The sequence below is a fragment of the Pholis gunnellus genome (assembly GCF_910591455.1).
Source record: "Pholis gunnellus genome assembly, chromosome: 2".
Taxonomy (NCBI): Eukaryota; Metazoa; Chordata; class Actinopteri; order Perciformes; family Pholidae; genus Pholis; species Pholis gunnellus.
The window spans coordinates 1,143,954-1,157,388 of record NC_136536.1 but is presented as its reverse complement, the minus strand read 5'-3'; the positions used below and the strand labels follow the sequence as shown (position 1 = coordinate 1,157,388).

The window sequence follows — 13,435 nt, the reverse complement described above, 5'->3', positions numbered from 1 at the left end:
AAACATGGCACTGACTTGTGTTTATGTGCCTTAAATACAGAGGTCAAAACTCATCAGTTCTGATGTGTTTTATTGATGCCTCCAAAGCCTTTGATCGTGTTAATCATAGTAAGAGGTTTCCCCACACACACACACTGAGAGAATTCTGGCTTACTGGTACGCCCACCAGACTATGCAAGTAAGATGGGGTAGAAGTGTCTCAGCCCCATCTGGGGTTAGCAATGGTGTCCGACAAGTTCTGTTTAATCTATACATTGATGATCTGTCCAAACAATTGAAAGCCTGTAATACTGGTGCATGATGGGTAATACTCTGGTTAACTACGTCATGTATGAAGATGATCTGGTGATTTTTAGTCCATGTAGCGCAGGTCTTCAGCAGCTCCTCATGTATATGTGAGTGTGTATATACATATATATATATATATATATATATATGTATATACACTATGTGTACTGTGTATGGTGTGGAACATGACATCAAATACAACGCCAGTAAGAGTTCTATCTTGATCTGTAGAACCAAAGAGGACAAATGTCTAAACTTCCCTGACTTCAAATTGTCTGACAAAAATCTTGGTGTCTGTGATGAAGTAAGATATCTTAATCATTTGATAACAGAACACATGACCGATGACAGAGACATTTCTAGGCAATGTCGTAAGATGTCTGCACAACAAGCAGTCTCTCACGCAAGTTGGAGTGAAGATGTCTCTGTTCAGAGCATATTGTACTCGACTGCACACTTGTGGTCAAACTACAAAAGAAAAGCTTCCAGAGACTTTAAGTAGCTTCTAATGACGCCGTGAGAATACTGCTGAAGACACCGAGATGGAGTAGTGCCAGTGAAATGTTTGTGGCTGCACAAGTCAATACTTTCCAAACTGTGTTAAGAAATCTCATGTATAAAGTCATTTGTCGACTTAATGACTCTGAAAATGAGATCATATTGGTTTTAACCAACCTAAGGTTTAGTAACACACGCTACCAGTCCAGCTGTGGCGACATTGGTACAGCTGTCTCTTTGTAAGGCACTGCTAGGCCTCCGTACCTTTATTGTTTGTGTTTGTCATTATATGTATTTGTCTATCTGGACCCTGAGTCTGAAATAAAGTTGATCTATCTATCTATCTATATCAGTACACAATACATACATGTATAAATCGATTATTAGATTATACGTTTCATTTTGATCATACATGCTCTGGGTTCTTTGGCCTGATCTTCTTATTCAGTTCTTTATTCCTTTAACTTCAGGGCAGGTCTTCTGGGATCTTAAACCCACTTGACAATAGGCAAATAATCGCTCCATCAGTTTGCATGAGCTGGCCTCCATACGGGACATGGAGGACGTGAACACCCTGAACACAATGGTGGATTCAAGCCAAATGGTCGACAACAGTTCTGTGAGTAATATTATATCAGTGACAGGAGGTCTGAAGGTTTTACATTCACACAATACACGTATTGGTATTAAACCGTTCGGTACGAGGCTTACGAACAGAACAATGCGTTTGAATAATACTAGTGCGTTTGGAAAATGCAGAAGCTTAAATTGTGGGAAATATAATGTTTTCGGTGGACTTTGCTCAAACTGGGAACCCACATGACGTAACAAACAGCTGTCTGACACTCCGACCCCGGAAGAAAAACATTCTACTCGCGACGCTATGGTAGCTTAGCGGAAAACAATAGCAGCAAACACGCTACACTCTCCCCACAGCGTTGAGCTGTTCTCTACTGATTCAAACAGGACTAAAGCAGTCGCCACACAATCCCCATTTCTCCAGACCATCATTCTCGCTTTGTAAAACAAAACAAAACATCAAACAGAGAATCAAATGTCCGACTCTAACCCCACGATGACGGGATGCTTCGTCATTAACGAACAATGCATATAGTCAGAATCAATGTAATTAACACAATGACAAGAACAAACTCACAAGAACCAGTCACATATATTTATATGACAACAAAGCAACAAATCAATCCAGCAACGCTGCAGCGCTAAAACAGTATTCCACCGCACACTGAAGAGCACGAGCCATTCAAATATTATTCACATCAGAGGAACAATATTAAACATATCATAAAAACGACACCATAGACAAATGAACACAGTAGAAACGCTGCTGCAGATGTAAAAACACAAAAGCAGTTGACTTACCACAGATGCTGTTCACTTAAAGACAAAGTCCATCCTCCTTTCTTTGTTAATGAAGAGTTTAATGACGCGGTTGTTCAGAACATCGGTTCAGTTCCGTTCCTGTCAGAGGTCCTCCTGCAAACGTGTTCGTTGAGCTGTAGATCCACTCGGGTCTCTCCAAAAGTTGTCAAAAGCACCGTAGCTCGTAAGTGTCGTGTCGTGCTATGGTGTCGTTTTGCTGCCTTGGTTAGCGTAGCGTAGCTCAAAACAGCTGCAAACACCAAGACGCTCCTTCAGCCATTCAGTGTAAAAAAACAAAGCTAGGTAAAAAAAAAATAATCTACACAAAGCAAAATGCTAAAAATGTCATGTCAATGTCATAACTTCTTACATATCTTTCAACTTGAACTGTTACGACTAATACTAACTTCTGCTAGCTGCTTCAGCTTCAAAACAGTCACGCTAGCCCACTGACCAATCACGGCGCACGTTAATGCTGACGTACTTGTAGGCCAGCTAGCAGCTCTGGGACATCAAAGAATACGCCCAACATGTCAAACTAAAGATCTGATTGGTTGAAGACTATGACAATCAACAACATCATCCCCATTCACTTAACCTGCACATGGATTCACTGGTGAGTCTGCAGGCCTGGGGCCTCTCTTCTACCTAGAGACACAGAGGTGAACTCTGATTGGATCAAAGCTCTACTTAAAACAAGCTGCACTGAAGCAGAGCAGCTGAGGAGCACAGTAGCTGTGCAACGAGAAAATAAGATAATGGGACAAATGTTTTTATAAATTATAATACATGGAGTGTATTTAAGAAAAATGATTAAATTATGAAATAGCTATAACTTTGTGATTGTGTTTAGGCCAGCAGAGAAGGCTTTGCAGGCCCTGACGGCCACCACTGCATCAAATAAATATCATCCATGTAAAGATATAGAGGAGTAATGTTGCCAATGTTTGAAATGTTAACGCTGTTAGCTGTTAGCACTGTTAGCTGCTAGCCGTCACCACGTTACGAGACGCTTAGTCCATTATGAACAGCAGGAGTGATTACAGAAAGTAAAACCTGTTTCAATGTTCATATCAGCATCTGAATATTGTTTTAAGACAGACTTGAAATAATTGAAAACCTGTACTTAAAGTTTTGCAAATCAGACTGATCGACAGTATCAAGACTGTAAATGGTAAGTAAAAATATCTAAAAGTCTATTTCTTTGTATCACAATGAAAAAAATATAAATATATATAAACTGATGAAACTGTTTCTGCAGAATGCCTGAGCCGACTAGAGACTGTAGTACTTGTACATGTACTTGTATCTTTGTTAGGTGTGTTTGTGTGTGTGCGTGTGTGTGTGTGTGTGTGTGTGTGTGTGTGTGTGTGAGTGAGTGTGTGATGGGGCAACTATAAATACAGAAACATATTCAAATTAATATTTTGATTTCTGTATTTTCTAGTTTCACTCCTGTATCTTTGAATTTTCCTCTGAACAATTTGCATGAAGTCAACTGAGTTACTGTCCGTGTTGAATGTTTAATGAGCCATTTCAACAGCACACATTCAAATAAACTGAGAGCAAACAAAGACGAACACACTTCTGCTGCACACGCAAAGGTTTTTTTTAGTACTTTGATATTTCCTTGTAGCTACAAAACTCTTATCAGAACACGATGAAGATGCACTTCAGTTCTGTTATAACTAATGTAAACTGATCACAAGTTAGATTTAATGTTCATAACATCCAGACATGTCTGGGCACAGAGCTAAAGTACCTTTCTATTTCCACCAGTGCAGCTGGTTCTGATAGTTAATAAACTGGATGAACTCAAGAAGAAGAGGACTTCTCAATGTGACACTAAGAACTACAACGTTATGCTTTTCACAGAGATTTAGTCTGACCCCCATCACCCAATCCAGGACCCGGTCTTACTAAAAAGTTACTCCTCATTCTTTGTGTTGTCGTACAAAGTCAAGCAACACGTGTCAATTTCTGCTCGTTACATAAATACAGTCTTTTCAAAATAAACTTCTGTCTTCATACAAAACATTATAGTTAATCAACAAAACTACTTAGTTTGGTTTAGTCAACAAAACTACTTAGTTTGGTTCAGTCAACAAAACTACTTAGTTAGGTTTAGGTAAAGATCTTGGTTTAGGTTACAATAACTACGGAAGTGCCGTTACTGAAGTAAGCAAGTTCGTTTTCAGTTGGTATTGCTTTGAATGCTGGATGAGACCAGCCTGATCACTGGACGGACGTATCTAAATCAGAAGCCCTTGGTGAACGAGAAAGTCTGTGTCAAAGTCAAAGCACCACCAGGGTGATTTGCATGAGATCAGGAAATACAGGTCTTCATTCAGGAGTGTCTTGGAGGCCTATGGGGTCAGATCAGTCACAGGGCATGGTGGAGGACTCAAGCGCAGACCAGGCAGAGTAGCGTGTAGAAGGTGTTTTAATGAACAATTCAAATCCAACAGCAGACTTACAGGCACAATGGGGCATCCACGGAAGAGACAAGGGAAGAGGGGAGGAAATCCAGCAGGACAGAAAACAGGGCAGGCAGACAGGGAAACCAGTAACTGGACAAGCCGAACAGGCGGGTAGACATTGCAAGGATCTGGCAAGGAGTGACTGATGGGCAGGAGCTTATGAAGAGGGAAGAACAGGTGAGAAGAGTTGTGCTGATGAGGGGGAAGTGCTTGATTACTGATCAGCGGCAGGTGAAGGGAATTAGGCTGAGGGAGTGACTGACAGGTAGAGTGGAGTAACACAGACACCCAGAACACAGAGGCAAAGCCTAATCGTGACAAGATCAGATCAGATTCATAAATGTGCACAGAACAATTCACAAATACATTCCAATGCTCACATAAATAAATTACGATTTATATAAATGTAAAAAAAAATCACAAATATATTTCTGCATTTGTATGTATTTGTTTGTGGATTTGTATGTATTTGTTTGTGGGTTTTTTGAGACTCCCCTGATGTGGCTGGATTCGCAAATGCGTTTTTTTCAACATGGACCATCTGTAGCCAATCAGATGTCAGCCTCATTTTCAAGCAATCACATGAGCGCAGCTCCCCCCTCCCCTCCCCAACCTCACTGCACTTCACTGAGTGGCGTAATAATCGCGCGACACAACGAATCGATAATGAAATTCGTTGCCAACTCTTTTAATAATCGATTTTTATCGATTTTATCGATTCGTTGTTGCAGCCCTAGACTCCTTAACTGGAAACCTCATGACTCTCAAGGATCTCTGACTGTGCTGAAGCACCAAACAGCTGCAGAGTATGCTTCCTTCTTGGAGTCTCTGGGTGGCATCCTGGAAAGGATCCCATCTAGGGACCCTATAGTCTACTGGGACACCTCAGCGCTCTCGTGGGTAACGGTGGAGAAACCTTGTGCGGGCTGATTTAGGAACGGCTTGTCTGATCTGAGCCTGCGGGCTTTGCTGTTGGACCTCTGTTGTTGGTCATGGATCAGCCGATACAATCACCATGTTTGAGCAGAAGGTGAATCATAAGTGTACTTGGTACCAGAACACCCTACGCCAGAGACCGATGTTCTTCTTGTGGCCGTATGTCTTGGGCACTCGGCCGAAGAGAGGAGCAGAGCTGATCATCGGGTCGTGTGGAGTTGGATCAAAAGGAGTGTCTGCGAGGAAAGATTAGGGACATGGAATCTGATTGGGCCATGTTCTAAACCTCCATTATGGAGTCGTCAGCTCGGAGGTGTGGTCGGGAGGTCAATGGTGCCTGTTGCTGCGTCAACTTAAAAACCTGCTGGTGAAGTACGCCGTCGAGCTGAAGAAGGAGACCTTTTGGGGCTTGGTCGGGGGTCCCGAAGCAGCAGACCAGTACCGGAGAGCCAGAAGGACTGTGGCTAAGCAAGTCGCAATATCTTGCGTCTCTTTGTAATTTATCTTGGGCCATCTTAGTTTTTGGCAGTTCCCATCTTGGCTTTTGGACCTCTTCATCTCTGCTTTTAGGTGTCCTTACTTCAGTTTTTGGACGTCCCAGACTTGGTTTTTGGCCGTAGCCATCTCTGTTTTTTGTCATCACCAATCTTGTGTTTTTGGCTGTCGCCATCTTGTTTTATGACCCGCGCCATCTTGTTTCTTTGCAACCAGAAGTGACATGAGAGGGTGGAGCTAAGTACAACCAAAGGCTGAACAAGACATATTTAGGTGACGGAAATCTTACAATTAACTTTCATGAAGTGAAAACTCACCGTGAAAGGGTCACAGTTGTAAGATGAAAACCAGGATAACTCCCAGAACGGACAACCCCGTGGTAGTGTCAATCACTGTGTAGCCCCGCCCTAAAGCATGGTTAATGGACCATCATTTACTAAATGAACATCAGGCTGTTAAATCTTCCGAGGCCAAATCAATTTAAGTGAGATAATAAAATAATATTAGATAGAAAATTATTAATAAAACAGATCAATAAGCTTTAGACCTAAAGATCTAAATTCAATTTAAATGAAAACTAATATAAAATGTATTCGCAAGCTTCCTTGGTGCTTCTCAAACGCTCAACTGCTGAAGGTGCATCAATCTTTTGAACAAAATGACGTAAAAACGTCGATCGACAGATTTAATCGATAGACAGGAATCAGAATCAGAAAGCATTTACTGTCAGAGTATGTTGCACATATGAAGGGATTTGTCATGGCGGGTGGTGCATAACATTAAACAATCAACAACAATCAACACAGTGCAAGAAATAGAAACATATAAAAATGTACAATAGAATATAAAAGAATATCAAATAAAGTGCACAACAAACAGATAACAGTATTATAAACAGGTATGATGAAGTGTAATGTTAAACCTGCTCACATGCAGTCCTTTTCATTTGATTGTGGTTTATTGTTATTCAATTTCAATTCAATTCAATTTATTTTCTGTAGCCCAGAATCACAATTTTGCCTCAGAGGGCTTTACAATCTGTTCACATGTGACATCCTCTGTCCCAGGACCCTCACATCAGAACGGGAACAACTCCCCAAAAAACCACTTTAACGGGGAGAAAAGAGGAAGAAAGCTCAGAGAGCAACAGAGGAGGATCCTCTATCAGGATGGACAGATGTGTGATAGATGTCATGTGTACAGAGTTACACACATTCAATGCATATGATGTTAATGATTCATATAATGAGAGTAGTATACAAACTATGGAAAAATTAGGACTACTAGTAATAACAGCAGAAGTGAATATTCTTGTTTTTGTTATTCATTGTACTCTTCATCATGTTCTTTATTTATTCCATTTTATCGTTTATTCATTTATTTTCTGTTTAATAGTTTAGTTATGTAGTGAGTCCAATAAACATTTAATTTATAAAGAACTTGATCATTTGATTTGTGTGTATATTAAATAATAGTTTCCTGTACATCATGTGAAGAACTCCGTAGAAATCCTAAAATTTTGATTTAATTAATTAATATCAAATTTGGAAATTTTCCCTATTTCTCCAAAAAGGGTGGCGACCTAAATGTAATCTGATGTTAAAATGATATTAGTTAAACTAATGGTGTCGTATCACTGAAGCTAAGTACTATCATTATTTGTATCATAATTTATGAGTTTAAGATTCATAATTGAGTTATTAATAATTGTTACATGTTTTGTTTAGTTTAATTTATATTTATTAAAACTTCTACAACCAATCGCATAAATATTAGTAATATTATCATTTGTGTTATTAGTATTATTTGTATCACAACTACTATTTTATTATTACAGTTATTATCAATAATAGTATTAGCATTACTTTTTTAATAACAATAATTGCTATAATGTTAATTAATACAACTTACTGTTATTGTCATTATTACTATTATTCGTATAATTATAATTATTATTATTTATCTGAATAATAATCATTCATCTCGTTTGTTCTCGGCTCGTCATTTTTTCGTCATTGTGTTAAAACAATGAACCAAACGTCAGAGGACAGTCAGATATTATTACATCATTATAATATATATATATGCAAATAATGGTTCCATCAGTTTGCATGAGCTGCACATCTACAGTCAGCGACTGACAGAGAGGACCAGAGAAGAGACGAGGATGGACAAACTTCTTCTGAGCATCGTCGTCGTGTCAGGCAAGACTTTCATATCTTGTTATTATTTTCCCATCTTTAACATTATAATATTGTTTAATAATTTCTCCCTGTGACATTCTTCTTCTCCTTCTTTCTTCATCTTTTTTTACTTTAATGTAAAATGATCATTTGCATGAGTGAGTAAAGTTATTAATATTAAATGTAATCAATATGCTGTTTGTCAATCCAGGGCTGTGTGCCGTCTCATCACATGCTGAACGTCGCTACCATTTTGTTTATGAGCCAAAGAACATGACTGAAGCACAGCGTCACTGCAGAGAGAAATACAGCGACCTGGCCTCCATACGGGACATGGAGGACGTGAACACCCTGAACACAATGGTGGATTCAAGCCAAATGGTCGACAGCAGTTCTGTGAGTAATATTATATCAGTGACAGGAGGTCTGAAGGTTTTACATTCACACAGAGGTGAAAAGTCTGCAGATGAACTGTACTGAAGTCTGGACTTGTACTTTACTTGAGTATTTAAATTCAATGCTATTTATTAATACATTTCAGAGGGACATTTATGTGACAGAGTTACAGATTAATATTTTACAAACAAAACATGATTTAATGCAACATACTGATAATCTCTACTTGATATTTACAGCATTAATATCTCATCAAACAAATATCATCCATGTAAAGATATAGAGGAGTAATGTTGTCATTGTTTGAAATGTTAGCACCGTTAGCTGTTAGCACCGTTAGCTGTTAGCACCGTTAGCTGCTAGCCGCCAGCTCAGCCATCACGTTACGAGACGCTTAGTCCATTATGAACAGCAGGAGTGATTACAGAAAGTAAAACCTGTTTCAATGTTCATATCAGCATCTGAATATTGTTTTAAGACAGACTTGAAAACAATGGTAAGCTAAAATATCTAAAAGTCTATTTCTTTGTATCACAATGAAATATTGCTTTCAGCGAGCCTGGATAGGACTGAACAATGACGTGGACAACTGGAGGTGGTCACTGTCAAACACAAGTTTCTACAAACCCGGAGAGACGGAGTTCAGACGATGGAGGTCTGGAAAACCGGACAACTACTACAGTAAAGAAAACTGTACATTGATGTATACAAATGGGTACTGGGAGGACGTCCTTTGTAATCAACGCTTCAAGCCAGTCTGCTTCGATGTCAGAGGTGAGAATATTGAAGCTACTACGAGAAACAGTCATGTTGTGTTGATTCTGTTGGTCCCTGTGGACATAAGTGGTCGTGTTTCAGAGCACCAGAGTCCCTTTAGAAAACCTCTCATTTTACTGAAGCAGGGTCTGACAGTCGGCCCCGATCAGTCCTGGTTCTGGTTCTCCTGTGCCCCCCTTCCCTCCAAGCAATAAGGTCTGGATCTGGGTCTGTCCACGGTGCACTGATGGAGGTCTGATAGAGGATCAGGACTACACTGTTTCATAGCCAGTTAAAGGTTCCTCATGGTAACCTGAACTAGTCTTGGGCTACATGAATGTCATTTAAAGCAGACTAATGTGAGTCCTGCCTTCATGTCACTGTGGGAGCAGGCTCATTAAGACGGTTTGTATAATGTCTGTTGGAGGGAAAATAGCTCTGATGTGTCTTTATGAATGTGTGACTCAATGGACGCCTGAATGTTCATGTTCACACAGCTCTGTGTTGACTTCACCTTCATGCTGAGATTCATTAAGCAACAATAAAACTGGTCTGCATCTAAGTTGTCTGTTATGGTGCCTCTTCACAGCACTTCACTCTGGTCTATTTTCAGGACTGAATGAGACATTTGTCCTCATTAACAACACCATGACGTGGACTGAGGCCCAGAGCTACTGCAGAGAACACCACACAGACCTGGCCAGTGTGAGAAACATGACAGAGAACCAGAAGGTCCAGAATCTGGTACCCTCAGGAGAATATGTCTGGATCGGCCTTTTCAGAGATGGATGGAAGTGGTCTGACGGAAGTGACTCCTCATTTACAAACTGGAAACCTAATGTGCCTAAAAGTTACTCTGAGACTTGTGTGGCAGCAGATTTTAGTGCCAATGGACAATGGGAGGACCTGAACTGTAACGTCATGAGAGCGTTCATTTGCTACAGTGGTAAGCTATCATTCACTCAGTGTTGTGTATGCAGATCAACTGCAGATGATGGAGAGTGATCGCCTCATTGATGCAAGAATGCTAACGCTAAGACCATGCTAAGCTAAGCTAAGGTTTTCTTCCACCAGCCATATTTAAAGATTGAGCTGATGGAAAATTACCATACTTTCTATTTTATCATTCAAAGTGTTAAAAATTCAAGGATGCAGATTATTATCAACCAGAAATGTTGTGACTGATGAAGGTTGTTGGTTTTTTAGATGTTGTTTCAAAGCAAGTGATCAAAGTGAGGTTGCAGACAAACAACTCGTCTCTGGTTCTGAATGACCCTGTGGTGATGGAGGAGCTCTTGAAGAAGGTACATCTTTCTAACATTAAAAACAGAACAACAGGTGATACATGTGATTTAGTGGACTACTAAGAACAATGTAAATGTGCTATGTGCAGTGCAAACGTGTATACGTCACTATTGAAGGTAGACTCGTGTCCAAAGAACATGCAAACAACAAAGCTGTTCTAGTGGGAACCAGAGTTCTTCTCAAGCAGAGCTTCCACATGAGGACAGTGTGAGAAAGGATGCAGGATGTAAATGAACAACAGCGTTTAGTGAAGACTTCTTCTCTGTCAGCGACATTCAGGAAGTAAATGTTTTTGTATCTCAGCTCAAACAGAGGCTGAAGGACCAGGGGCTGAATGACGACATCAAGCTGAGCTGGAGGAAGCAGTCGGATGGAAAAGTCTTCCACAAGGAAGAGAAGAAGACAAAGAAGAAGGAGACGTGTCCAGGAAAAGATGAGCTTTAATGTTGTTTGAATCCACTCTGGTCAGAGGCTTCCTTTATCCTCCTCCTCCTCCTCCTCCTCCTCCTCCTCCTCCTCCTCCTCTTCCTCCTCTTCTTCTTCTTCTTCCTCTTCCTCCTCTCGATCAATGGTAGAAAGTACCAAAGTACCTAAGTACTGACCCCTTGCTGTGAAGTAACGTATTTACATGTCATGCTACTTTAGACTGTTACTCCACTTCATTGATCTGTCAGCTAAAGGTTCTACACTCTTAGAAATAAAGGTTCCAAACAGGTTCTTCCTGAAGGGCTGAGGTTCTACCCAGAACCATTTGCTTCTGAAGAACCTTTTCCTTCTTCAAGGATCTTTGAAAGCACAGGTGTTAAAAAAAGTCAGAAATGTGGGTTGTGCTGCACCACGTCAGCCCCGGTTCTTTATAAACCTCATGAGGAACCCATAGTGAGTTCTAGATGGAACCCTTGGGATACGAAAGGGTTCCTGGTGGAGACACGCAGGTGGGTTCTTGTTTGCACCCTTAGAAGGTGGAAATGTTCTGCATAGAACCTCCAGAGAAGATTGTGGGTGAAACCGTGACACCATGTGAGGGTTCTCTGTGGAACCTTTGGGTGGAAACTTTCACATATGGTTCTGGGTAAAACTCTTTATGCTTCGTTAGCTAGAACCCTCTGAAAGGGTTCCAGGAAACGAGCCAAAGAACCCTCCATGGTTCTAGTTAGCACATTTATTTCTAAGAGTGTAGTTTCTTTGCACACTAAGATATTTAATATAAAATGTGTGATGAGCTTATTAAATATGACGCAATGTTTTGTAGAATCTCAACCTGCTGCAGCGTTAAAATGCTACTTACATGTTAATCAGTAATAATGATCCAATAACATGGTTATTATAGTATAGCTCTATCAGAGTTCATTCTGCAGAATGAGGAGTGTTTCTCTTGATAATGAAGAACTTTGTTCTGTAATTGTAAAATGTAGGACTTGTTATTTGTAATGTTGTGTTTCTTCATGGTGATAATGCTTCTTTTGCTTCAATAAAACATTTGAATCAGCTTCCTGTTTCACCACAGTTCTTCATGTACTTCAGGTCCAATAGAGTGTGATGACTCTAACAGACGTAACGTGTCGGGTCAACAACAAGCCTCAAGAACAGCTTCAATGCTGCTTTCCTGTTTGGATTTGACTGAAAATATGATTCTATGTTCAAGCAGCACACTGAGTGAAGTCTTTGTTACTGAACTGACTTTCCACCTTAACTCAAATGAAGTGAGCAACACTTCTCTGGTCTCTGCTCCTCATTGTTTTGTTCATCAAGAACAAGAACGCACAAGTTCATTTCTAGAGTAAAAGCAGGTCTACCAAAGAGCAGAGATCAGGGTTCACATCCTCGGTCCTGTCTGTGGTCAGGTTTAGAAAACAAATACCCGGTAGACCCGTTCAGTGATCCTTCACTGTGGAGGCGTCCATGTTTTACTGAGCAGATGCACTGGGACACAATTTTACCCGAAATATGTTGAAGAATATAAAAATACATTAACTGTAGAATTAAGATAATTCTATCCTTGAGGAAAACTGAATATAAAATATAAATATATATAAACTGATGAAACTGTTTCTGCAGAATGCCTGAGCCGACTAGAGACTGTAGTACTTGTACATGTACTTGTATCTTTGTTAGGTGTGTGTGTGTGTGTGTGTGTGTGTGTTAGTGTGTGTGTGTGTCTGTGTGAGTGTGTGTGTGAGTGTGAGTGTGTGTGTGCGTGTGATGGGGCAACTATAAATACAGAAACATATTCAAATTAATATTTAAATTTCTATATTTTCCAGTTTCACTCCTGTATCTTTGAATTTTCCTCTGAACAATTTGCATGAAGTCAACTGAGTTACTGTCCGTGTTGAATGTTTAATGAGCCATTTCAACAGCACACATTCAAATAAACTGAGAGCAAACAAAGACGAACACACTTCTGCTGCACACGCAAAGGTTTTTTTTAGTACTTTGATATTTCCTTGTAGCTACAAAACTCTTATCAGAACACGATGAAGATGCACTTCAGTTCTGTTATAACTAATGTAAACTGATCACAAGTTAGATTTAATGTTCATAACATCCAGACATGTCTGGGCACAGAGCTAAAGTACCTTTCTATTTCCACCAGTGCAGCTGGTTCTGATAGTTAATAAACTGGATGAACTCAAGAAGAAGAGGACTTCTCAATGTGACACTAAGAACTACAACGTTATGCTTTTCACAGAGATTTAGTCTGACCCCCATCACCCA

The 13,435-nt window shown here is 40.0% G+C and overlaps 1 protein-coding gene across 3 annotated transcripts; it reads left to right on the top strand.

The window, feature by feature from the left end:
- The first annotated feature begins 1,365 nt into the window (after positions 1-1,365).
- On the top strand, positions 1,366-12,206 carry LOC306710934 (layilin-like). 3 transcript variants are annotated; one of them, XM_079179672.1, is made up of 7 exons: positions 8,236-8,281; positions 8,472-8,656; positions 9,211-9,430; positions 10,026-10,358; positions 10,619-10,716; positions 11,021-11,102; positions 11,268-12,206. In XM_079179672.1, the coding sequence occupies exons 1-7, from the start codon at positions 8,245-8,247 to the stop codon at positions 11,309-11,311; spliced, it is 999 nt and encodes a 332-aa protein (XP_079035798.1). In that variant the 5' UTR covers positions 8,236-8,244; the 3' UTR covers positions 11,312-12,206. The 3 variants fall into 3 exon arrangements, with proteins under 3 accessions (XP_079035799.1, XP_079035798.1, XP_079035797.1); XM_079179671.1 differs by having other exon boundaries at positions 11,021-12,206; XM_079179673.1 differs by lacking the exons at positions 8,236-8,281; positions 8,472-8,656 and adding an exon at positions 1,366-1,405 and having other exon boundaries at positions 11,021-12,206.
- The last annotated feature ends 1,229 nt before the right edge of the window (positions 12,207-13,435 follow it).

Coding starts and splice junctions, on each gene's coding strand:
- LOC306710934 (XM_079179671.1), top strand. CDS start 8,245: ATGGACAAACTTCTTCTGAGCATCGTCGTCGTGTCAG. Junction 8,657..9,210: donor AAATGGTCGACAGCAGTTCT/GTGAGTAATATT, acceptor TATTGCTTTCAG/CGAGCCTGGATAGGACTGAA. Junction 10,717..11,020: donor TGGAGGAGCTCTTGAAGAAG/GTACATCTTTCT, acceptor TTTGTATCTCAG/CTCAAACAGAGGCTGAAGGA.